The sequence below is a fragment of the Scardinius erythrophthalmus genome (genome assembly GCF_964197995.2).
Source record: "Scardinius erythrophthalmus genome assembly, chromosome: 3".
Taxonomy (NCBI): domain Eukaryota; kingdom Metazoa; phylum Chordata; class Actinopteri; order Cypriniformes; family Leuciscidae; genus Scardinius; species Scardinius erythrophthalmus.
The window spans coordinates 3,142,545-3,170,304 of record NC_138223.1 but is presented as its reverse complement, the minus strand read 5'-3'; the positions used below and the strand labels follow the sequence as shown (position 1 = coordinate 3,170,304).

Below are 27,760 nucleotides of genomic sequence, written 5' to 3'. Positions count from 1 at the left end.
AGTTTTATTGTGATGCTTGTTTGATAAAACTAGATAAAAAGGTTCAAGACACTGCAATTAAGCAATGCAAAAGTGGATTACTTGTCTTATAAACAATAAAACTTCTGTTGATTATAATGGGAGTGATCTAGTTTTGTTGCAACCCTTAAGCTAAACAAATTAAATCCCATAATAAACAACAAAGCTAGTCTACAAGCATGCAATATCGAGTTTTATTGCATCACACCCTCTCGATGAAGTCAGTTTTGCTGATTATAACAGGAGACATCTAGTTTTGTTTTGCTGACTTGCAATGTTGACGAATCTCAGTTGCTCCCATAAACAACAAAAAGCCGTCCACACTGCAAATGTGCAACGCTGGCTTTGATGCATCACTCACTTGCAGTGCATGTGTTCTCATTGGTTTTAAAAGGGATCTTGCTTGCAAAAACTGCAAAAAAAATTGCATGCATGCAGAGATTGCGATGCAACAAAACTTGAAGCACCTGTTATAAACAAAGCCATATACATTAACGAAACGGTCCATAAAGCAAGTAATGCAACAGAATAAACTGCATAGATTGTGATTTTTACTGTAATCGATATTATAATCGAAGTGCAAAATGCAACAAAACTCAACATGGCTTGCTTATAATGGTGCACGAAATTCGCTCGTAGTGTAGACACGTAGACAAGTGAGAGCAGCCTGGCATGTGACCAAAATACAGTTTCACTTGGATAGCAGATTAACCTGTGCATTCACGTCAGTTTGGCATAAAGATGCTATCCATCTCCTTAATTTAATCTTGACTGATTTGAGGAGAGTAGGCCTCCCATTGGGCAGAGAAATGGGGAAGTGAGCCGTACCCCGTGACCTTGTGTAGTCAAGGGTGTGAGCAAAAAAGCTTTTAAGCCATCGTGCTTATTATATTAATATCCTATTCCTAATAATGATCGCATCAGTATAGTACAAGATGGATAAGAAGGGGGAGTGATTTTTATCACAGCTCTCTCTCTCTCTCTCTTTACTCACACTGTTTAGTAGGACTAAAATCCTCCAGGGACGAGATAAGGGAGTCGACACAGATTTGGCACGCAACCCCGCCCAGATTCTGGAGATGGGTCATGGCTATATAATAATAAAGCAGTGCTCCACATTTAACGCGCTAACATCATCAGATATCCTAATCGCAAGCTCCGCCGGCGTGTCTCTCTCAACATGTGTTGTCAATTGATTTTATCGCACACATTACCAAAAAGGTTTCACAACTCTAAGCACTGCCTTGGTTACGATTCAATGCAGTAAATTAAATTAAATGCAGCTGGTGGTGTAATTTTAAAAACCTCTAACATGACTCTTTAAACGTTGAATTGTATGCATGTTATTTGAATATGAGTTGTGCATGCTGTGATTGGCTCACCATGGCTGCAGCGGCGGCCTGCGCTGCGACGGCGGTCTGGTTAGCCTGATGTTGAGCTGCTTTAATCTTGGCCTGAAGGTGCGCCGGAGGGTGGAAATACTTGCACTTCTCGCGCGAGCAGCGGCTCTTGATGTAGTCCATGCACACGGTGACCGTGTTGTCGCTCGTGTCGATCATGGGGCTGTCGCTAGGATGGGCGAAGCGGCAGTCGGTCTCGCCGCGCGCGCAGTTTCCCCGCTGAAACTCGCGACACACCTGCCGTTCGCAAGACGCAAAACAAACACGTAGACAAAACAAACAGGGAACACAACAGAAATGTGCAAACAGAGACGTGAGTCATTGAAGTTTCAAACAAAGGTTTCATGTATGAACACAGGTATGGTAAATAAACACACACACACACAAAAATATTAACAAAAGCAGCGACAGCCTCTCGGTGTGGGAGGGCCGTGGAGGAACGGAGCCTCTTATTATCACAGATATCAGTCAGTTGCTAAGTGATGGCATATTTAGTGACACACACACACACACACACACACACACACACACACACACACACACACACACAACCTTCAACTGTTATTGTTTCAACCACACTGATCATTTTCTTGCAAGGCAGAGCTGAATTGAAATGCCTCACACTTCTTTCTCACACTTTTCTGCAATAAATTCAGCTCCGTCTTTAACACACAGACAAAAGCCTTCGGTCTTCATAAACTTCAACATTAAAGTCTGAAAATCTCCCAGTGACCTCGACTTCACTCCAATGTTCAGAATTTAGCCGACAGTGATGATGCTAACATTTGCATACTGAATTATGACTGGTCTGCTTTCTTGCATTCATTTGCATACTGACATGTGATTGGTCTTTTCTTTGTCTTTTTATGAATTATAATTGATCTTTTTTTTACATGTAATTGCATACTGAATGATTGGCCTTTTCTCTCTTAAGTTAATTTGCATTCTGATTTATGACGGGTCTTTCTTTCATCATTTCTTTATATTGAATTATTATGTTTTTTTTTGTTTTTTTTACACATATTTGCATATTAAAATGTTGCTCCAACATCTTACACTGTATTATGATTGTGATTTATTGCAATTCCTCAGAATATCAATATACTGAATTGTGATGTCTTTTCTCTCTTACATCTATTTGCACATTTCATTTCACTTTCTACCCGTTAAACCCAAGGGTTCAAGGTTTAACTACTTAGTTTTAAGAGTTTGTCCCTGGAGGCAGACGCCACAACTACAACACTGCATCCTTTTGAGGCCAAAAAGCATAATATTTTAATGTGTATTTTAACAAAAAAAACTTTCTGCAAGCAGTATTTTAAAGGTAAATATTAATTGCATTACATAGTGATCTCGACTTCACTCAAATGTTCAGAATTTAGCCGACAGTGATGATGCTAATATTTCCATACTGAATTATGCTTTCTTGCATTCATTTGCATACCGACATATGATTGGTCTTATTTATTTATTTACATGTAATTGCATACTGAATTATCTCTTACGTTAATTCGCTATGTAAATTATTTACATAGTAAATAATTTAAGTTAAAAGCATGAACTAGACTTACTTTTATATTATTTAGGTTTTATAATACCTTTTGTCTAGATTTCGATAATTGCAATGAGACTCTAACTCTGGCTCAGAAATGATGCGGCTCGCCTCGAGTTAATGAAACGACGGCCTCATAATGTCTCGATGTGACGCTTTACCTCAAGCTTGTCGGTGCGCAGTAGTTTCTGTGTGGAGGACGAGCTCGGCACGCTGACCGGTGGGCTGCCCGGGACGATCACAGGGGTGCTGGAGAGCATCTCTGTGGGGACCAGACCCATGCCGTGGCTCATGGGAGTCAGGTACGGCGCGTAACTCAGTCCAGGGCTCGAGCCCAGACCTTGGCTGACAGGAAATGTAGGCTGTGAAGACAACAATTATTATGATAGAATTATGACATTGTTATTTTTTTTTTAGAATTAGATATAATTTAACTGTACATATTACTATTTCGAAATTCTGTATTTTCAATTTTGTTTATAATGTCTGCTAAATTTAAAAATTCTTAAAAAGTATTTTTTTTTATTATAATTGAATTACAATTTTAAATTTTTTATCTGTTTTTAATGTCAGTTAGATTAAAAATCTTAAAAGGTATTAAAAAAGAAACAAATGTCAAATTGAATGCATGTTAAAGCACAGCTGTTTAATATTTCTCATGAGTGCTGTTTGCAAAGTCAAGCATCGCTATTATTATTGCTCTTTTTCTTAATTTATTGTAATGCCACTGTGACGACAGTGATGATGGTCAAAAGCATTTGCGCAATTTGAACCCTTACAAGTTTCAAAAGGTGACAAAATGCATTATTTTATTCTTTTGTAACTGTTATTAAAATATCAGGAGAGTTTTATACTATTGCGACAGTTCCATCTGTGTTAAGATATAGATCCGGGCTGCTAAAGACCCGAATATGTAATAGTGATTGGCAAAACATTCATGTATTTATTTAAAGGGATAGTTCACCCAAAAATGGAAATTAGCCCATGATGTACTCACCCTGATTGTCATCCTAGGTGTATACGACATTCTTCTTTCAGGCGAATACAATCTGAGTTATATTAAAAAATGTCCTGGCTCTTCCAAGCTTTATAATGGGAGTGAATGGGTTTTTGTTTTTCTAAGTCCATCAAAGTGCATCTATTCATGATTAAAGTGCTCCACACGGCTCAGCGGGGGTTAATAAAGGCCTTCTGAAGTGAAGCAATGCGTAATATTCATATTTAAAACTTTTTTGGTTAAAATAACTAGCTTTTAAAAATGTCATATACACCTAGGATGACAATCAGGGTGAGTAAATCATGGGCTAATTTTAATTTTTGGGTGAACTATCCCTTTAAAGGCCCTTGCACTCCGAAATTTTCACACGTTAAAAAATAAATACGACCTCATGTTATGTCAGTCACGCTTACAGCCTCCGAAACTTTCGTCCGTCATAAAAAAATTCGGATCAGGTTCGATTTTCTGCGTTTTTCGCATCCGTAACAAGCATTTGAATGGTGTTTTGACAATTCAGAGCCACCGAATGACGGATACAAAAAAACGCATTAGAAAATTTCGGACTCAGTGTGCAAGGACCTTAAGGCTTAAAAACGTATTTGTAATACTGTGAAGACAACAATTATGATAATAGAATTACAACTTCCCCTTCTGGAAGGCTCAACAAAAGCAAAACGCATCTAGAAAGACAGACGTCGGGTTTCCTACCACTGGTTGCATGGTGGTGCCGGGGATCATGAACTGCATCTGCTGGGCCAGCATCGCTGCTGCCGTCTTCTGCTGGATGAGGTTGTTGCGTCCGTTGATTTCCAGCTGCGTCTTCAGATGTGCTGGAGGGTGAAGGTACTTACAGTTCTCTCTCGTACATCGACCCTACGGCGGGAAAGATCACAAATGACAACTCGTGAGAATCAACATGTTTTGAAAATTCAAGTCACATGGGCCAATTTTTTTTAAAAAGATCTGAAAGCTGAATAAATAAGGTTTCCATTGATGCATGGTTTGTTATGATAGGACAATATTTGGCTGAGATTCAACTATTCTGGAATCTGAGGGTGCAAAAAAAATCGAAACATTGAGAAAATCGTCTTTAAAGTTGTCCATTTATGTTCACGATTGTGCTGCATTCACTCACAAAAATAAATGTTTTATATATCTACGGTAGGAAATTTACAAAATATCTTCATGGAACATGATCTTTACTTTATATCCTAATGATTTTTGGCATAAAAGAAAAATCGAATAATGTTGACCCATACAATGTATTGTTGGCTTTTGCCACAAATATACCCGTGCGACTTATGAATGGTTTTGTGATCCAGGGTCACATGTGAGATATTACATCAATAAAGTTTGCCTCCGCAAAAAAAAAAGAGAAAAGAGCTAGAGACAGTGTAGAAATGACTCTACATGAAATACAGGCAGCATCAATGCAGAGAAGATGTCGTCTCCATACTGCAATATTAATTAAGTAGGCCGAAGTTAGAAGAATATTCTCACAAGGTCAAGCGTGTGTTTGCATTAAAACTCCACTGCAGGATATCCAGTGACACGGGAGGCCGAGCTGATACGAGATGTGAGAAATAGTGGAGGAGGGGTTAAAGAAGCGCAGCGGAAGCACATACTGCAGACACACACACACACACAGAGAATCTCTCGAGTTCTGCAGATGCTCATCGCCCTGCATGAGTCCTACAGCATCAGCTGCGAGATCTCCACACTAACCTTGAGCACACAGATCACGCGCTCATGAGACTTACCAAACAAGGAAAATTAAGGAAACAAATATATATATATATATATATATATATATATAATTGAGTAAAATAATAATTTGTACATTAGTACAAAGAAATGTGTAATTTGTTTTATTATAAATATGGTTAATTACATATAATTTAATTTCACATATTTCTAAATTCTGTATTTTTTATTTCTGTTTTTAATGTCTCTGTTTAAAGGAGCATTGCGTAGGTTCTAAAATTTCTAACGGTTACTGACACCAGTGGCCGTTAGAGGAACTGCAGCCAGTCTCATGCTCGTTCTCGGTGCGCACACGCGTCGCTCATAGAGCACGACCAAATCAACCAGGGTTGCCGTAGCAACCACTGACGGCTCATCGAGATTCACCAGCATAATGTTTGAGGTAAGAAAACACCATTTGAAAACACTACCGATTGCCGCTGCTTACTAATAATGGCTGCCGTGCCGTACGGATGTAAGCCCAAGTAGACAAGAACGCGCATGACGTCACATTTTGTGAATTTTCGCGCCGATTCGGGCCCGACTCCTCCACACAGTTGAGCCTACAGCAGGCTGTTAGAGGCAACCGTGGTGGACAGTCAAGGTGTCATTCTTTTTATTACATCATGGTTGGCTCATACATGTACAAATTAAAACTCTATCTTAAAGATTTTTTTAAGTAAAAACCTCCACATAGCTCCTTTAATTTAAAAATTAAAAGTTATTGAAATAATTACTTTTATATTTAAAAATGTTTTTATTTCTGTTTTTAATATTTTAATATAAAATGTAATATTTTGATTAATTTTAATAATATTACTTTAAAATCTTTTTTAAATATATCATTAAACTGTACATATTATAATTTCTAAATTCAGAATTTTTTTTATCCTGTTTTTAATGTCTGCTAAATTAAAAAAATATGATTTTTTTTAATGACAAATGACATGCAAAAAAATAAAACTAGTACAATGTGGAAAAGACTGATGCACATACAGTATGTGTGCATATACACAAGATTATCCAACTTTTCTTCTGACTACACACTAAAAACACAAGCGTTGTGCTAGCTGTCAAATCATACACTGTGACACTATCCTGACACTAGCTCACTGCTAACCAGATGCAATGTTTCATATATGCAAAAATTAAATTAAAACCTGAATGAAATTTAAAACAAAGCAGGACAAAAGTCTCTGTATAAACCACATTCATTCAAAATTAAAATGATATTCAGAATTTTTCGTGCTTATTTCACTATGATCAAATTGCATATTTATTCAATCATGCTTATGTTTCCTTATGGTATGAGACCGTTTAAAGTAGAGATGTGACCTATATAAGCTATTGTGTACTCTGCATTGTTGCAGGGAGGTCACAAATCCCTTGAAAACCTCTTGGGAAGCGTTCGCAGGAATGTGCACGCTCAGCTTATCTGAGGTCTTGCTTGCTTGTGTTGGTTTATGACAACAAGGATAAAAGCGCAAGATGTCCAGGTATCCTTCCTTACTCGGATTACAATGGAGATAGTGTGCTATAAATAACGCGAAACTAGATCTAAACGGAGCATGGCTGTCATTTCCATGATCTCCAAACAGTTAAACAACGCTGAATCAGCTTCACTGCAGCGCCAGGAACCCAAATATCTGACTTTTGTTAATGCGGTCGAGACCTTGGGTGATTGATCACACCCAAAATATGTTGCATTTGTGATCATTTAAAGGGGTGTTATAATGCCCTTTTCACAAGATGTAAAATAAGTCTCTGCTGTCCCCAGAGTGTGTATGTGAAGTTTTAGCTCAAAATACCACACCGATATTTGTATATAGCATGTTAGAATTATCACTTTTTGAAGGTGAGCAAAAACATACAGTTTTTGTGTCTGTCCCTTTAAATTCAAATGAGCTGCTGCTCCCGGCACAGGGGGCGGAGCTTCAACAGCTTGTGTCTTTTCACCTCACACACAAAATTTGGAAATTTCAAAATTCTAATACTAACAGTTCTTTTAAATAGTAATGATATTTCGCATTATTATGTTTTTTATAATATATTTGATCAAATAAATGCAGCGTTGATGAGCACAAAAGAATTCTTTCAAAAACATTAAAACATCTTAACTCTTTCCCTGCCATTGAAAATTTCCATCATTTGTGAGACAACGCTTCCCAACATGGCCTTTCCCGGCAATCTGTGTTTTACTATTATACGGTAGAGGGTGCTTTTACACATCTTCTGAAAGAGTACTTAATCTCCATATCAAAACACAGGCGAAGAAGAAGAAGAAGCAGAAACAAGCGATAGCATAAGCAGATGCTTACATAAAATAACCCGATCAGCAACATTAAATCTACTCCATCTGTGTTTTGATCTTCGTTCTGAATCTGGTCTGGATGTAGTCTTTGACAAAAACGTGATTTTCTCAGCTTTTTGCTCAACATGTTTACTTTCCCACATTCAAGTGTTGATAAAAAAAGAATGCATGAAGCTAGAATAAAACAGGTTTTGCGTTTAAAAGCAGAGAGTCTGTTCTTCTTTCTTTTGATAAATTGCATGTTCAGATATTCATACAACAAAATACGAATACTTTTGTGAAAATGACTAAAAACTTTTCTTTCTTTTTTTTAAATGCTGGCGGGGAAAAAGTTAACTATTCTAAACTTTGTACAACTAGTGTAAATGATGCTAATATCCTTCGCTAGAAACACAATCAATTATAGGCCAAGTTGAAGACAGGTCTAGACACTTAACACCCTCAAATTCCCAAATATGCAGCGCTGTAATCCATAGGATCAGGGTGCCGATGGCTATCGATATCCCTGCTGGAATAACAGTGTTGCTCAGCCGTCAGGCCAAAAGCTGAAAGGTGTCAAAGCCAATCAGTCCGGGCCAAAAGACGGACTCTCTGAAGTGACGGATGGTGAGGAGAAGTGAAAGACACCTGATAGAGGACTTCCACCATCGGGATTTTCGATGCTGTGCAAAGGATCGTACTGGAATATGTATGAGAGGTTTGATTTGCTATGTGAGATTGAGAGGAGACTGCTGATTCAATAATGAAGGAGGGATGGTCTATTTTTACCGTCAAACTCGGCAGGAATGGTGCTGATGGAGGACGAGAAGAAGCTCTGTATCAAATGACCGATCCTCGACGTGCTACACTATACTGCATCACTGCAATTAATGGAGGCACCAGATTTAGAAATCCGAGATGAGATAAACTAAGAAACTTTAAAGGGGTGGTATAATGCCCTTTTCACAAGATGTAATATAAGTCTCTGATGTCCCCAGAGTGTGTGTGTGAAGTTTTAGCTGAAAATACCCCACAGATATTTTTATATAGCATGTTAAAGTTGTCACTTTTTGAGGGTGAGCAAAAACGCACCGTTCTGTGTCTGTTCCTTTAAATGCAAATGAGCTGCTGCTCCCGGCACAGGGGGCGGAGCTTCAACAGCTTGTGTCATTTTACCTCACACACACATGGAGTCAGACAATGATGGAGAGACTCAATAAGAAGTGACAACATGTAGAAGCAACAGGACATTTCTGAATGGTTAGTTGATGAATTTATGAGCTGATGTGTAGTTATCTTCTAGTCATTGATTAGCATATTCTGTCTTGATAATCTATAATCATGTTCAGGGGGCGGGTTTATGTAAATTCTAGGGTTTGTGATGTCACTAACCCGGGAGGAATGTGGTGTAGTCTCTACCAGCCGTTTGTTGTAGTCCTTAAAAAGCAATTTGTTTAAAAGCAAATATCTCCCTTTGCTTTGAACGTTGTAACTTTGCAGATGTTGTTTATGCTCAAACAGCAGCATTACACACTAACTAAAGTTAAAAAAGTGAAATCATAATCAACCACCCCTTTAAAGAAGAGGTACAAGGTTCATGGCGGCTTGCCATTGCAAGCCGTTCAAAGCATGTTAATGAGCATCATTTGGTGTACGGTCTTAATTTACTGCATTTCACATCCTGAAAGAAACATCACATCACAAATGAATCTGAATTTGAACTGGATTGAATTCCAGGTGTAGCACGACTGAACCGATTCAGTTTGGCAAAAAGACGTACTGTTGATTGACAGCATCACTGAAAATGCCTGATTCACTTCACTTTGCAGCTGCAAACTGTTGTCAGTGTGAATGCTCATTAACATCTATTTGCACTGTGTCCTGGCCATTTATGACAATGTAAAGCAACACAAAATCAATCTAGTTTCATTTAATGCATTCTATGTCTTGAAAGGAAAAGAAAAAGAGTGGTTTTACTTACACAGAATCACAAATGAATCTGCATTTGCACCGAATTGAGTTTTGGATGTTATCATAATCTTGCCAAATACACAATAAAGGTGTGTTAAACTGCAATTAAACTGCTTCAGTTTGGAAAGACACTGTACTGTTGGTTTCTACTTAACTGGATTTTGAGATAGTCATCATGTTACCTTGATTATATCATGTTACCTACTTATATATATATGAATTTGAACTGAGTTGAGTTCTGGTCTGTGAAGTGAATCTTACTGTTGTGTACTAAGCAATTACATAATAACATCTATGTACACTAGTTTAACTGAATTTTGAAGATCAAACACATTTTTATTTGACTCAATTCGTCACTTTGCGCTGCATTTTTTATTTAGTGATGACAGAAAATGTGCTTTTCCCGCCACCCAAGGTAATGGGTGCACTAAGCATGTATTTTCAAAGACAGTTATTTTCCTCTTTATTACTGTAAGGCTGCTTTTAAACAATCTGTATTGTATAAAGCTTTATATAAATAAATTTGACTTGAAAAGTGAAGCTGCAATACAAACCAGATTTTGCCGCTCAGGTGTGTGCATTACTTCAGTGAAAAATAACTACATCTAGAGTAACTCTGACCTCGAAGGCGATACACAAACATATTTAAAAAGGTCAAGTATCCCTGTATTAGCAAGCAATACGAGTCAATGTTTGTTTCAAATACCTAAAATAATGGAAAATGTTTGTGTCTCAAGGGAAGTGACCAGTCAGACCCTACATGTCAGAACAAATGAGTTAGACAACCATTAATGCGGCATGAACAAAACACTACTCACAATCTACTGAGCTCAAGGGACTACTAGACTGTGACACATATATAGATTTACTATAACTTTAAAACTGTGATACAATCTCTATGACTGACATGAAAATCAAGCAGATGTTGATGTGAAAGGCAGTGTAGTGTAGCTGTCGTGTAGTCTGGCCAGCACTGAGTGAAAGTACAGTGGGTCACGCGGGGCCCGTCACTCTCCCGCACGGCACTTAAATAAATAGGCTTGATTACTATACGGCACAGTGAGAGAGCGAGATCAAAGAGGCTTAACGGGATGAGCTCCTGGGAATGCTGACAAAGACAGTCTTCTGACATGAGCGTCCTTGTCATCATGTGGGGACTTTTGTAGGGACTTATACCTGTATAAGACAGAACTGAATTCAGAAGGTCTTTTCAATTCAAATTCAATTCCTGAATTTGATTTGAGGTAGCGTAAAGGGATGCAGAATTACAATTTGAATCTAAGGAAAAATAATTAATATAAAAGAAAGAATTTCTAAAAACTTGGATAGATAGATAGATAGATAGATAGATAGATAGATAGATAGATAGATAGATAGATAGATAGATAGATAGATAGATAGATAGATAGATAGATAGATAGATAGATAGATAGATAGATAGATAGATAGATAGATAGATAGATAGATAGAACGATAGATAGATGGATAGATAGATGGATGGATAGAACGATAGATAGATGGATGGATAGAACGATAGATAGATGGATAGATAGATGGATGGATGGAACGGTCGATAGATAGATGGATAGATGGATGGATGGATGGATGGATAGAACGATAGATAGATGGATGATAGATAGATAGATGGATGATAGAGCGATGGATAGAAATATAAATCGAACAATAGATGATGACATAGACAGATAGATAGAAGGAATGAACGAAGGAACAAAAGAACGATAGATAGATAGATAGATAGATAGATAGATAGATAGATAGATAGATAGATGAACAATCCGAAGGAACGAAGGAATGAATGATCAATCGATAGATGTAGACAGTTATACAGACTGATAGAACGGCAAACAGTCAACAGACAGACAGACAGACAATAGAGAGAACGACAGATGGACAAATAGCAAGAGAGAATGACAGACACAACAACAGACAGTAAGAGAGAACGATAGAGCGATAAAACGACGGATAGATAGAACGACAGACAGACAGATAGATAGATAGATAGATAGATAGATAGATAGATAGATAGATAGATAGATAGATAGATAGATAGATAGATAGATAGATAGATAGATAGATAGATAGATAGATAGATAGATAGATAAACAGGAAATAATGGTAAGGAAAGGTGCAATCAGGATCCTGATTAAATCAGATTTGAACCCGTGTCGGCCACATGAACACCACACACGTGCAGCGTCACACCACAGCTGTTTAAGTGCATTAGGGAAAGTCTTTCAATCAGTTGTGAGCACCAGGAGGGTATCAGGTAACCAGAAAGCTTTTACACAAATTAACTCCACTTACTGTGAATGACTTCTTTGAACCCCTAAAAGCTCTCGCCCCTTTCAAAGCTCAGAAACGGCTGCACCTGAAACATCTGATTCTGAAACGCAGCACCAGCACCATAAACTCACAGTAAATGTTCTATACAGTCTCCTCAACTCAATCCCAGTGAGGACTGGGAACACTGTTATCCATTTCATGGAGAGATTAGGATTAAAACCACTTAACCCATTTAATATCCGTGCCCCAGACTCAAGCCAAGTAATTCCCATCTCTCGCCCATATAAACGAAACACATTTTCAAGAAAATGAGCATTTAGGGTGAACACGCTAATTAGGGTCTAACTGAGGTCAAGCTGGCTGGTGGAATTAGTGTTTTCAGACTCTAATAATAGATTTACACTGAGATTTTCCCTGCGGAATAAAAGTCCCAGAATCTCCTAACAATAGATACATTCCTAGTTTTTACTGTCATCTGTCCAAACACTAAATGACGGAAAATGTTAAACGTATAGAGTTAATATGTAAGGGATAATGTATAGAGAGGCGGTCGTTTGCTTCGCTTTGCTTCCGCTTCACGTCGGGTTCTCGTTCAGCCTGTCGGGCTTGTTATTCGCTATAACGACCGCCTCTCTATACATTATCCCGCTTATTACATGGCTACCTACAAAATAAATAATTAATTTGACAAATTATTGATTTAAAAAGGAGTTTATTGTTTTAAAAACGATTGTATTGCTTCCGCCAAAGAAAATAGTCCGTTCCGCGTCCATAGCAACGCGCTGTTTTGCATGGCAACGGTCTGTTATAGCTCGCAGCGGTCTGTTATCAAGAAATAACAGACCGCATTCTATATTGGAATTCAGCCAAGCCATGTAATAATGTGCCATAATTAAACAAATCCAGCAAACAAACAGAAAGCAATGTGCAAGTAAAAAGGTCAATTTGAGTGAGTAACAACAGTGGAGTAACAAATATGTATTGTGTTTTACAAATATAAATAAATGAGCCTAGATAATACTTCACAAATAAATACAAACCATCCTACAAATTGCATGTAACCTTAATTCCAAATCTAGTGCATACAAATGCATATCTGTCTGTTATGATTGTGAGACACTTGGCTTTTTATGAGATCTCTCGGCTCAGTTGAGCAACTTCCTCTTATAAAACAGTAGATAGCGCTAAGCTAGGGGATTCATTTAGCGCTAGTCTCCTGAGAAAAGAACGGATTTGAAACTTGCCTTTGCCTACAGCTGAGGAAAATGACCAGTGAACAGGCGTGTTTCTGTCTTAATTTATCTATAATTAACCTTTTTAAGGTTTTCTTTTGTAAAATGTTTAAAAACATATTTGTTACTCCACTACATTTTTGCTCAAATTGACTTTTGTACTTTGCTTGTTTGCGAGCCGAGTTTTCCTTTGCAAAGTAGATCGAGTTTGTTTGCAAAATGCTGGATTTGTTTAATTATGGCACAATATTAACTCCATATAATGCCCTTTGTCATCCTCTACTATTTGACCGATCAACCACAAATTAGAGCTTGAACTGCGGACCCGCTTCTCTCGGCTCGACTCCTGTTTCCTTGATTTTCCGGGCTTGCAGTCAAAAGTAATCCGACTGCGCTGGTGGGCGGGAGACAAACACAGGGGCCATTTTCAGAGGAGAAGGAGAATCAAGCCTCAGTTGTGGCCTCCAACACCCAAACACCCATTTGCATTTGAGTCTCAATGGGCCTTTATTCCAGCGGCGAGCTGCATTACATCTGATGAGGGCGGCCCTCCAAACACTGGAGACGTGTGGATGCCTCGGCACGCATTTAGTAATAAAAACAAGTTTCTCTCGTTGTATACACACACAAACAGTTGCATGTCATGAACCGGACATCATGTATGATTGCAAGATTTAAATTGACTTGAGAACACGTATTACTGGAGTTTAATTCAACATGATACAACATTTGCAAACAATTATTCTTCTTTACCGTTATTATCATGTATTGCAAAGTAAAAACTGAATATTAAATGAATGTATTCCAAACCAAGATAATAGAGGGAGCTTGAAGTTCATTCTCCAGTTCATCTCTAATCGCAACGCTTCAATTTGCAATTATTGCCATTATCTTTAATAAATTTACATTAACCAGTATCATATTACTTCAGGGATTCCCACACTAAGTTTTTTTGTCTGCGGAACGCTGAGATTTTAAGTTAATATCAGGTAAACAAATAAAATATTTATATATTTTGGTAAGTGTTTATTTTTATTGTTTTTATTTTTAAATTATTATTATTATATAATTTGACAGCACATCAGCAAATGCTACTCCATTTTAATGGCTAACTCAAGAAACTTATTAAAAATAATAGCAATAACCCTTCAATTAATCATTTAAAAATGTTTAATTTCTGAATAAACATTTTTTTTTTTTTTTACATTTTTATAAATTAATGAATTATTTGCTATTCGTCAACTCACGAACCCCTTGCAATTCAGAAGTGGAGCAAATATTTAGTGATTACTGATGAAGAAAAACGTTCTTTAGAACAACATGCACTAATGAAGCTTTCAATAAAACCGGGAACAAATATTAATACAGTAAACAAGGTTAATAAGTTGATTTCATGTTGACTTTATGTCATGCTCAAGGCCACAACGGCTGATGGTTTGCACCTTCTGGAACTCGAATCAGTAACTTTCTGGTTACTATCCCTGTGCTTTAGCCACTAATCTTAACCACAAAACAAGAGTATCCTCACGAGTGCGAACCCTCACAAGAAACAGAGATGTGGTCATGCACCAGTTGTCTGGCTATCAGCCTGAAAATGCATCTGTCAGTTTGCGTTGCTGAAGGGCAATGGAGTCTCGTGGAGTCTAGCTGATCTCTTATGCCTTCATGCTCACAGACTGAATGTGACACTGAAAAAGTACCTTCAAAACCTGTGATGAAGCTGTGAACCCAAGAAGGGGTCTCGTGTCTGTGGCACGTCCTGGGTGAACGACCACCAATGAGTTTTCTCTAGCGGTCGAAGGAAACCTAACTAAGTGAACTTCCCTGCAACCAGAACCAACAAGGCTGGCGGTGCAAAGGTGGATGAGAAAGTAGGACTGAGTAAACCCTCCCGGTTCCTCTTCCGGAGTTCTGATCCATTTCACGCATCTCTATTTCCCGCACTCATCATATGACCTACACGACCGTGAGCGCTGTTCAGCGACATCACTTCCTGCTTTAAAATGAAGGGCTCTGTGGGTAGCGAGCGAATAGAGTGGAACTGAATCAGTGAAATACAGAAGGAATTGAAACATTACACTAATTCTTTAGTCTTTGCACAGTACCAAGTGCTGATCTGTAAGTCTGTAACACCGTCTGTTCACACTAGACGCGGCTGCGAGATGCACTGAAATCAATCAAAACCCACAGCCAATCAGAACAGTGTGTGGGCGGAGTCAGCCAATTCAGAACAGCGTGTGGGCGGAGTCTCGCGGCACTAGAGTCATCTTGATGGCAAGAAAATGGATAAGAAGCTACATAATCAAATACACAAACATTACACCGTTTAAACATTAAAATACATAGGCTACTGAGTTACTAAAACAATCTTTGTCAAAGAATACACTTGTTTGTTCACAGTTTGAACGTTCTTTTTTCCATTTGTTTAATTTCAAGATCTGAGATGAATTTTCCATTGTTGCTTTTACAGCTGCAAAGCTGGAGCACTAAATGATGTTCAAAGTCACATTGCACGCTTTTAACATTAAATAAAGCACATAAACATTACCTAAGATTATCATTGCGACACTTTGTGTTCGTTGTTCCAGCGCGACGTCGCAGAAAAATAGAAACCATTTCTAAAACAGAATCGCTACGTGTCGCCGTCGCGGCTGGATAGGACATGGTGTGAGACCGAGCATCCTGTGATGCTTTATTTCCTTAATGTCCAGGTCATATTTGCAATGCAAGAACAATGCTTTTACAAATGTTTTTTTTCTAAGTTAAAGAGAAAAATGAAATCATGCAGTTTGGAATATTTATGGTCAGTGCGTCCTCATTTTTGGGATGTTTCAGATTCTGAGATGTTGTTTGCAGATGTGAGAAGTGAGAGTTTATTAGACTCAATGCAGGGATCAGCTTCTTCCAGATCACCGCTTCCCCAAAGTGAGTTTCACTGTAGCGGAAAAGGCAATTACAAATAATGAGGTGAGAGAGACTTATGGGGAAATACTGCCTGACGCTGGTTTAGTTAACGTTACTAACGCACACATGAGTACGTAAATCTTACATCTATCTAATATATATATATATATATATAAGTCTGCAGTGCAGTTTGCAAAACAAAGTAGTTTCATTTTACACATTTAATGCATGAAGCAGCTCTTAATAGAGAAAATAATGAGTGTAGCTACACACTGAACAATACAATCCTGTAACAATTATTTCAAGGAAACACTGTGAATGTGAATATGAAAATGTGTGTGTGTGTGTGTGTGTGTGTGTGTGTGTGTGTGTGTGTGTGTGTGTGTGTGTGTGTGTGTACCCAAATGTATATTTATTATCTCTTTTTCTCATCTCAATTTAGAGTGCAAACTATATTATTTTTGCTGTAAGTTTTTGATGCAAGTGAAAAATTCTGCAACTATGTCTTTGCACTTGCAAATATATTTATGACTTGAGTGTAATAAATGAAGCAGTATAATGAGCAGATTATGACATCATGTGAACATGCCTGAAATGCATTTAAAGCCGTTTCTCCTGCTGGTAATTACGCATGCATTGGACTCTCTGCAGCAATAATCCCACAGACGGCTCTGACGTGTCTGAGAGTAATGCGCAAGAAAGACTAGATCCCGCTCACCTAAGCCTGAGAGAGACTCTCATTAAAACGCCTATTCTCACATAACCTGTCATCTGCAGGGACATCCCAGCACACACACACACACACACACACACACACACACACACACACACACACACACACACACACACGTATATCTATCAGTGCCTGAGCACGTCATGAACACTGGCACACGCTCACCGAAAGCTCCTCAGATTTCACATTCATTTCTATACGCTTTAACCAGGTGCACTGATTCAACATGGACGCCCTCATGGAGTGTGTAGGAGTTGCAGTGAAAATGCGAGGCGGCTGGTGCACAAAGAATAAAAGAGTAACAAAAGAATGATCTTAACTCGCTTAGCACACTCTCTGTGTTTGTTTTTAGTTGTGCTGATGCATCAAACCACAAGCTGAAGTTCTCAAGGTCTGGAAAAACACTGTGATGATGACAGCCAACCTTGTGTTGAGCCAGAGCGAGTGCACAATAATAGCTCTGATTAAACTGAAAGTGAGAATTCTTGCCATGTCATTCAAAACCTAGATTTGTTTTTCTTCTTCTTTGAACAAATGGCCACTCTCTGCAATATAATTGAAGTCAATGAACTCTAACACAACAAAACAACCTTTTCCAGCCACAATATTGGTTGTTAAAGCAGCATTATATTAATTTTGCCGTGCAAAAGGTGATCTTTGTTTCCAGGCCTCGACCTAAAATGAACCTTACAGTAAATTGAGTTAAGCTTTATCATGTTTAGTTATATATTAACAAAAATATTTTTAATCAGTACATTTAAATATTCTGAGCATGTTTACATACTATGTAAATGAGCGATGCATGAATGAATGAATGCATGAATTAACAATTTAATGAACAAATTAATGAATGCATGACGAAATGAACGATTAAATTAGTTTATAAAATAGTGAAAGCATGAAAAAAATGATTGAATCAGGGCTTGAATTTCGGTGCGGGATTGCGGGTATTGCGCATATTTTTTATCATTCCCGCAGGTCTCCCATTTATAATGCGGGAAATTCCCGCAAACATTGATTCACTTTAGCATGTAGGTTCAGGTTGTATTAGTAAATTAATCCACGCAGATGGAAAATCAAATCAGTCATTTTAAAACTGTCTGCGAGACGCAATTTCACAAACAGCGTGAGTGATTCAGCGGCGCTGCGTCTTCTATCTCGCGTCTCTCAAAATGGGTTACACAAGGCAATCGTTAAGCGCGCTGCAGGCGGCGGAAATACACTCTCGCGTTTCGGGAGTCGATCGGGCCAGCATTGCATTACGAGTAACTAAAGTTTACCATTTGCACGTCTTTTCAAGTCTCACCAGTTTAAACAGTCACGCGATTTTAAACTCTTCGGTACTTGCGCGCTGTCTGAGAGATGCTTTTTTCTCTGCACACATACATAGAGTAAAGCAGCCTCACAAACAGCTCGCGGGTAACAAAAGTTATTTTTCGTGGATTATAAATCGCTTTAACAGTCAAAAACATAAGAAAATGATGTCAATTTCGGTCTTGGAGAGTATCCTCTAATCTAAACACAGTCGGTTATGTCTTAAATAAGCATAAATCGCACGTGACCGTATAATGAAAACAGGATCCGTGCACTAGCTCTTAAAGGGACAGCAGCCATATGTGTCTGTCATTTAATATTGTTGTCAAAACAACAAAACATAGCTTTCATTTTAAGGAATCAGGATTAATAGCCTATGAATTTAATTTAGTCAGGACTAAAATACTACCCAGTGTTATTTTACATTTGATTAGGCTACTTTATTCAGTCTCTGTAGTATTTCTGAATAGCCTACTAGTTTTAGACCTAAGCAAAAACTTTTCTCTTTATTTCTCTTTATTGATATCTTTATTCTATTGTATTTATTTGTGCTACTTTTTTCAATTTAATTCAAAGATTGAAATCAAGCTTCCTTGAGTTGTGTAAATTCTTAAGAACAAAATGACCCCATTGTAAAAATGCAATGAGTAGGCTAAGCATACATTTAGGCGAGATAAATGTAATTAAAAAAAAAGTCTAAACTCCCCCCTCAAATTAAAAATTCCCCCCCATAAGAATCACCTAAGGGGGGATTTCCCCCCCATTTTCCAAAATGAAATTCAGGCCCTGTGAATGCATAAATACTAGAGCTGATACACGAATAGGCCTGTCACGATAACAAATTTTGCTGGACGATAAATTGTCCAAGAAATTATCGCGATAAACGATAATATTGTCGTTCTGAGACCATTTTCATTTAATATAATTATAATGGCATAATAATGCAGGTACACCTTTTCAACGATCTATAAACTTTTATTTCTAAAGAATATTAAACATTGAAAACGGAAAACATTTTAAATATCCAAAAAAATGAACAAAACAACCAAAAACAATGAAAGCAATGGACTCTTAGTGTCTGTTAACAAAATAAATGTCTGTTAATATATAAAATGAAACAAAATTGCACTTCAAAAAATATTAAACATTAGGCTTTAGACATTATTAAATGGTGATACATTCCATAACAGGCAAAACTGACAGTTAGGACCTTTGTAAACAAATAAAAAAAAGCCTCAACAAGCCATATCGCACAATTTTGCACTGTTACTTTGTCCTCCTGTTACTTTGTCAAGTGATTGTGTACTGTCGGGAAGACGGAGACGCACTTTATTGCGTGTGTATGCTACGCACTGAAAATACTTGGTTAGGATTAGGGGTGAGGAGTGCGTGCGTATTACACGCCATAAAGAGCGTATCATATGCACGCAAAAACTATTTTTGGCGTATAAATGGCACGAGAAATAACATTCGTGGTATAGATATGCATTTTCATGTGATCGGGCTCGCTGTCGCAACTCACAACTAGCGTCTTCTCTCTCTCCCGGCAGTAGCCGCAAACAGTCCCGCCTTTCCCACACAAAGACCATGTGACTGACAAGTGCCGCGCCGCCGCCTCCCCACACAAAGACCATGCAACTGACAACAAGAGGGTTCACTCCTCCTACGCTAAAGAACCGAGAGTGGTCATCCAGTCTCTTTGGTAGAGAGAGAGAGACGAGGAAAACAAACAAGCATGCAAATGGAATTATCGCGGCCGGAAAAATTATCGAGCTCATTTTTTTTATCGTGCGATTAATCGACTTATCGACTATCGCGACAGGCCTATACACGAATGACCTGAATGACAATTTAAGTGTCTATTAAACATTTGAGAGAGCAGTTGTCATGTATAGGTATTCACGAACAGTCTTTTCAACAACACAGTATCATTATTTCTGTGTTAAAATCATTCAAATTATCACAGAAGTACTGGGATAAAAGTTCATAGTTCAGATATAAACACTGATGTCTACTGTAGTGATTAAAATAGAGCAAATCACCTTTTGAAAGTAACTTGATGCTTCAAATGAAGATTGTATTAATTACATCATTACACCAGTGAGTGGCAACAAATGACGGCTAAAAATTAATTTATAATTGAATCATTCGTTCAAAAGATTTGTTCAAAAACACTGATTCATCCAGCAAAGAAACAAGGGAAGTCTTCATGAGTGAGTCATTGAATCATTCATTCAATAAATTTTTTTTATGTTGTGTGTTTTAAATAGACAATTTTGTCAGAACCTCTATAAATTACGTTATTTTGTTTAGTTGTCTATTCATAATAATGATTTTAATGAACAAATAAATGAAATCAACAAATGAATTAATGCACAACAAAAACATTAATTCAAAAATTCACAATGCATGAATACACAAATGCATTAATACGCAAACAAACTTAAAATATTATGAACCGATAAAAGACCGCAGGCATGAATGAGTGAACGAGTGTGTGTTGGTGTCTCTAGGGCACAGAGGAGGCCGTCTGCTCCAGCATGCCTGATCCAGCACTGTAAATCTGATCATCTGTGAAGTGCTGAGATGTGACGCCCACCCTGAGGAGCCGCAATAATCCACCACACACATTCTCACTTTAACACACAAATAAACTCTCTTATACACACATGCATACACACACTCTGCAAAAGCGCAGTCATTCAGTAGTGATGCACTGACTCAAGGTGACACAGCATTTTTCTTTATCACCAGTTGCTCGCAAAACGATGGACAATGATTCACATTTCATGCGCGTCATTTCCCGTGATGATAAAATTCAGTAAATGATTATTGTAACATTTAGTAATTAAATGTAACAAGCATACTTTGGTACCGGTTTGCTAATATTTTGCTGATGCAGGTAAGGGGGAAACATAAAGATTAGTGCTATCAATCGATAAAAAAATAAATAAATAAATAAATAAAAACTAATTAATTGAGCATTTTTCTGTAATTAATCGCGATAAATCGCACCTAACATTGAAGTTTTTAAAGGGTTAGTTCACCCAAAAATGAAAATTCTGTCAGTAATTACTCTCCCTCATGTTGTTCCAACCCCGTAAGACCTTCGTTCATCTTCGGAACACAAATTAAGATATTTTTGATTAAATCTGAGAGCTGTCTCAGATTTAATAAAAAACAGCACTCAGATTTAATAAAAAATATCTTAATTTGTGTTCCGAAGATAAACGAAGGTCTTGCGGGGTTGGAACAACATGAGGGAGAGTAATTACTGACAGAATTTTCATTTTTGGGTGAACTAACCCTTTAATATATTTTCATATTCTTATAATTTCACAGTTAATCTCAAAATTATTGCAGAAAAACAACATAAAGACAGTTATTTAAAACATTTGTTCTAACAGGAAGGAAATATACATTAAACTGAAAAAAATAAATGCATCCGTTAACGTGTTAATTTTGACAGTCTTGGAAAAATATCTTCACATGATCTCTCAATTAAGACATCATTGAGATGACCAGAGCTTCGATCATGACGAGCCTGGGTGAGAAGATCTGTGATGCACATGATGTGTTTTGATCATGGGTGTGTGTCAGAGCTGCCAATCTGTCACAGATGAAGCGAGACCGTTCCAATGACAATCTACAACACTTATTTTGCCAATGTAAATGAGTCGCGCGTGTCGAGTGTCCCACTTCACTGCAGTCCACTCTGATTAACTAAGTCAAAAACTAACAATGTTTGAATATTTACTTAATAATAATATATTTTTTTTCTTATTTATTATCATTTATTTTATTAAATCATTTAAATACAGAATATATAATTGTTTTAGTTAGCGTGGGAAAGAGCAGCATGTACATTGCACGGTCTCTCCTTTTGTGTTCTACGAGAGCAAGAAAGTCACATGGGTTTGGAACGACGTAAAGATGAATAAATCATGACAAAATTAATGCATTCATCACGAACCCATCCCACACGTTTCTGCTCGATGCTTTTATGCCTGACAAACAGAGCCCTTGACTAGAACAACAGCAAACGCGTCAGCATGAATACACCACGTGTCTCCTGACATTTCATGGCCTTCATCGCCACACTCTCCTGTGCTCGTCGACGAGTCCCGGCATCACGAGGACCGAGCGAGGCCGACGGGAGTCTCTTAACGCGACTGAAGTGTCTGTAAATGACAGAGGCGCATCAGTGTGACTCATGCGTTTCAAGAGCACACGTTCCCTTCACTCTCGCTCAGATATCAATGCCAGACCACATCTGATCATATACATATATATGTGAAACAACAGATAGGATAGTATTTGCACAGTGTGTTGATTGATTTGGCCAGAGGAGAACTGGTCCCTCGACTGAGACTGTCACCTTGATATCGTCGCCTCTGGGGACACATGATATTCAGCAATGTTTCTGATTCGACTGTCGGAGAACTGGACGGTGGCATGACGGTTTTCTACAGAGCTGCTTTAATTGACCTCATTTCATATTTGATGATTTTTGTATTATTGAACGAAACTGAATTAACACTGAACTGACTTCAGCTGAGCAATGACACTGTTTTCTTTCAAGAGCCGCTTTACAGCAGGATTGAACCCTGTTTACATCACTGAATCATTAGCTTAAATATTCGATATTATTGATATTCATATGATAAATATTGATATTCAAAATTTATGAAGAAACATGGAGAAATGGGAAAACAGAGCGGAACTTCGTTCTGATGTGCACTGTCTATTAATGCACTAATAACTAATTTAATATTTGATGATTTTTATTATTGAACAAAACTGAATCAACACTGAACTGACTTTAGCTGAACAATGACACTATTTTCTTTCATCATTATTTCATTATTCATTATTTTCCTGTTTCAATATTCGATATTTACAATATTATTGATATTCATATGATAAATAATATATTCAAAATTTACGAAGAAACATGGAGAAATGGGAAAACAGAGCGGGACGTTTCTCAAACAAATCAAAATAAGAAATAACTTCGATCTGATGTGCATTGTATATTAATGCGCTGAGTAAACATCCTTCAGTTTGACTACAAAGAATATTACTAGATAGAGGAATTGCTTATTCTGATTATTACGTCAGTTACGCTTTCTTAATATATATAATTAGATTAAACAACTCCTCTAGAAAGAAGAATTCATCTGAACATTGATGTTTTATCATATTGCTTTTATCGTTGACTTACAAAATCAAAAAGCCGATTGAGGCCATAAATTATAGTGATTTTACCATGATGGCCATGTTTTAGAATAGCGTAATCACTGTTGGATATTGTTAATTTCATCATATTTAGTCAATCTTATCCTGTTTTGTATATAAACTTATACTGATGTATTATAGGTAGGGATGCACCGATCCGATACTCAGTATCGGTATCGGCTCCGATACTGCCATTTTTGCCGGATCGGGTATCGGTCAGATGAGGCCGATCCAAATCCGATATTGTGCGTATACTATTCAGTGTTATTGTTAAGCCCCACAAAAGGCACACAAACATTATAAAGCACCATACGTTTTCGTGCACAATATTATAAGTGTTCTGAAGCCATTATATAGTATAATGTGAGATATAAATTAATATTTAAGTTGTTAAATTCAAGGTAAACGTTTACCTCAGCTCCGGCTGTCAATCATTCTTCATTCAGCACTCAAACAGCGCGTCACGTTCGGTTACGACAGTTAACACGATGAAACTCTCTCCAAGATGATTCAATGTTACTATTATTATACTTGATCTATAGATAAAGGTCTATGGTTTCGCATAAAACAACTTTATCTTGCTGGACTTTATTGCTGTACCTTAATCATGTTACTTTCTACCGGGTGTCTGTTAGATCACAACACTGCAGTAAAGTCAGAGCACTATTTGTTCTTCACGCGCACAGTAACTGAAATTTAAAACTGTTAAAAGAAAATGCTGAATAGACTATTGCATAGATAGATACTGTATAATACACTACGCATCAATTTGTATTTTCTTTGTGCTTTAAACTTTCCAATGCAGACTCGACGCGCTGCGCGCTGTGAATCATGTTGCTTCAAGCGCATCATTCTGCACTCGGGATGCGCATAAGCGCTGTGTCTGTGCCGCACTGTATTGGAGCCTTTCATATCATAATAGGGTATATGTCGAACGCCGCATTACGAAACCGGAAAACAGAACGCATCGCTTCCGGTTCAGGTCTTTTGTATGTGCTTCATGCATTTTTTTACTGTTTTACTCAAGATAACTTAAAAGGAGCGAGCAAAGATGATCATAACCAATGTCCCTCGCATGTGAAGATCGATATTTAAAAGTAAAAAAAAAAAAAAAAACTTCACACTAACGTTTAGATATTTAAATAGAATAAAAAGCTAATAACAAAGTGAGATAGGTAGGTTAGCTAATTACCTTAAAATTCCATAGATATCGGCATCAGTTCATACGGCTGTTAACACTTTCTATGACAAGCGGATGCGATGAGACCAGGTTTCCGGTTTCGTCATGCGACGTTCGACATATACCCTATACAGGGACGCAATGAAAGATTATCAATAGCCGTTGTTCTGTCCTATCTATTATGTTGCTACCTCATTAAACAGCTGTGCTATACATTTAAAAAATGTCTTAATTTTATTGTAGGATATAAAATAATTGCTATTTTTGATTTTTATCTTGTTTTTCATGAATGTATTTTACAACAATACAAAGAGCAATGTGTAAAGCTTTACCAGATTTAGTGTTACACTTATTGTCTCTAATTTGTTCCCCACTAAAGGTTTTTTTTTTTTTTTTTTTTTTTTACAAAATGTTCAGATTTTATACAATTATTGTGCACTCGTGATTTTTCTAGACTAAATTTTACTGCTGAATTATACACTAATCTAGTTTATAATAGCATTTATGTCAGATTATGATCATATATTTTTTGTTGTTGTATTTATTTTTTTCAGTTCTTATTATCAGTTCAACACAGAGTTATAGAAATTCTACTTGATTAAAAAAAAAACTGCGCTGGTATCGGCCGATACTCAGAATTTTTGGTATCGGATCGGATCGGTTCTGAAAAAATGGTATCGTTGCATCCCTAATTATAGGCTATTTATGTGATAAATTAACACGCGCTCTACATTATGAAAACTGGTAAAACCAGACACTTCTCAAAATCTACAACAGTAAAAATCAGTACACACAGTTTTTCAAGTTCAAATCCACCGACGTTAATCTTCTAACTCTCCCGACTGCTTTCGGACAAAAATGGTGGATTATGATTGGTCAGATTGACTGTCAATCAAACTCCATGCAACGGGTGAATTGACGCTAATTTAAAAGTGAAAGTAAAATGCACAGTGCCACACCAGCTTTTTATAAGCGAAGTAAAGAAATGTTTTGTTTTTACATTTTAAACAATGCCACCATCCCCCCACCCATCTCTAGTGTAGAGTTACATTCAAACTATTTTAAAGCATGTTTGAAAAACATTTAAATATGTAATTTTGGTGATCAAAGATGAGTTTTAAGGCTACAATTATTGACTACAGGGGGATTTTAAAACGGCACACGTAATCCCAAAATAAACAAGTTGAGGCCCACCTGCTCCCCCTCTTCTTCACGCTGACAGCTCTGCGTCAGTCCCGACCCCTCTGTAACCGTATACACACACTGCCAATTAGCATCCCCCACCTGTCGTGCCAGTTCAGTGGCGTTGGCATCTGCTGGGTGTGAAATTGGCCACAGCCGATCTGACTTTCATCCGTGAACTCTGCCAAACCCCGGCTGCGTCTTAACCTCGGCGGGCCACGACCTCCAGCGGCAGACAGACTGAGGGACGGGACGCTCTGCTACACGCACCTATTCTCTATGGATGCAGTCACATCTCGTTTCGCCCTGTTTATTGGGCGATGTAATGTGATACGCCGGTTACGGACTGCTTTCAGGGCACGTGCAATCAGAAGCGGATAAGAAGATATTTACTGCATTATGAATGAGATTTAAATAACATTACTGTCTGTTTGTTTAAATTGTAATATCTATTCATCTTCTATAGCTCTGGTCCAAAACCTAGTGAGCAAAGTCGCTGTCAACATTAGAATGAGAACATGTTTTAATACATGATGAATGTAGTTTAAATAACATTGGTAACGCTTTACAATGAGGTTTGTTCGTTAACATTAGCTAATGTATTAACTAACATGAACTAACAATGAGTAAAACATTTGTTACAGTATTTATTCATCTTTGTTAATGTTAGTTAATAAAAATACAGCAGGTCATTGTTTGTTCATGTTAGTTCACAGTGCATTAACTAATGTTAACAAATACAACCTTTGATTTTAATAACGTATTAGTAAATGTTGAAATTAATATTAACTAAGATTAACAAATGCTGAAGAAGTATTGTTCATTCTTAGTTCATGTTAACTAAGGTAGTTAACTAATGAACCTTATTGTAACATGTTACCATAACGTTCTCACTTATTAGGAACTTTTTTAGATAATTATTTGAAATGCTTTTACATGTATATTTTGGGCTGGGGACGATATGACCATAAATATTATAAATATCTTAATTTATCATTAATGGGGAAGGAAATGCTTTCCACAAATTTGTTAGACCTTAAGAATGAATGTAAACATGTAAACGTGTTTGTTCACAATTAAACTCCACAGACACTTTTTAAGTGTTACTCCAGTCTTCAGTGTCACATGATCTTTCAGAAATCATTCTAATATGATGATTTGCAGCTCGAGAAACATGTTTTTATGTTTTGCAGCTTCATATTTTTGTGGAAACCATGATATTTTTCCAGATTCTTTAATGACTAAAGTCCAGAAGAACAGCATTTATTAATCTTTCTATGCATACTTTTGATTTGACACATTTGTCAATTATTTGAACAATCAATCGTACACAAAATATTATAATAATAAACAGTAGCAGCAGCAGCCTTCTTTTCTAGTGTTTCTTGAAAATCTGTTAAAAGCAAACATCTTCAATACATCTAAGACCACTGAGATCACTGGGAGAAAGTGCTCTGTGCTATTTCTGAAACGCATCTGCGTTCCTAATAAATCTTCATGACTCCAGTAAAGTGAATGAACCGAGCGTCCGTTAAACAACAAGCTTGTTTTTAAGCAAAGGCTCATTTCTAGATCTTTTATTCCAAGCGAATCCAACAGTATTTTGCATATTTGCTTTGATTTTGAAGTCCTCCCAGAACACTAATTATAGCACATTTGTTTTTCTGTCAGATGAAACTGATTTGGAAGAGACAGAACAGGG

At 37.2% G+C, this 27,760-nt stretch overlaps 1 protein-coding gene across 11 annotated transcripts in view; it reads right to left on the bottom strand.

Moving 5' to 3' along the window:
* mbnl2 (muscleblind-like splicing regulator 2) overlaps positions 1-27,760 on the bottom strand; it is an 81,901-nt gene that overhangs the window by 14,856 nt on the left and 39,285 nt on the right. For all 11 annotated transcript variants that reach the window (XM_081362508.1, XM_081362502.1, XM_081362504.1 and 8 more), the window contains exons 3-5: positions 4,676-4,840; positions 3,132-3,332; positions 1,401-1,655 (exon numbers count right to left, since the gene is read on the bottom strand). In XM_081362508.1, the coding sequence (XP_081218634.1) occupies positions 1,401-1,655; positions 3,132-3,332; positions 4,676-4,840 (621 nt within the window). The remainder of the gene's footprint in view (positions 1-1,400; positions 1,656-3,131; positions 3,333-4,675; positions 4,841-27,760) is intronic.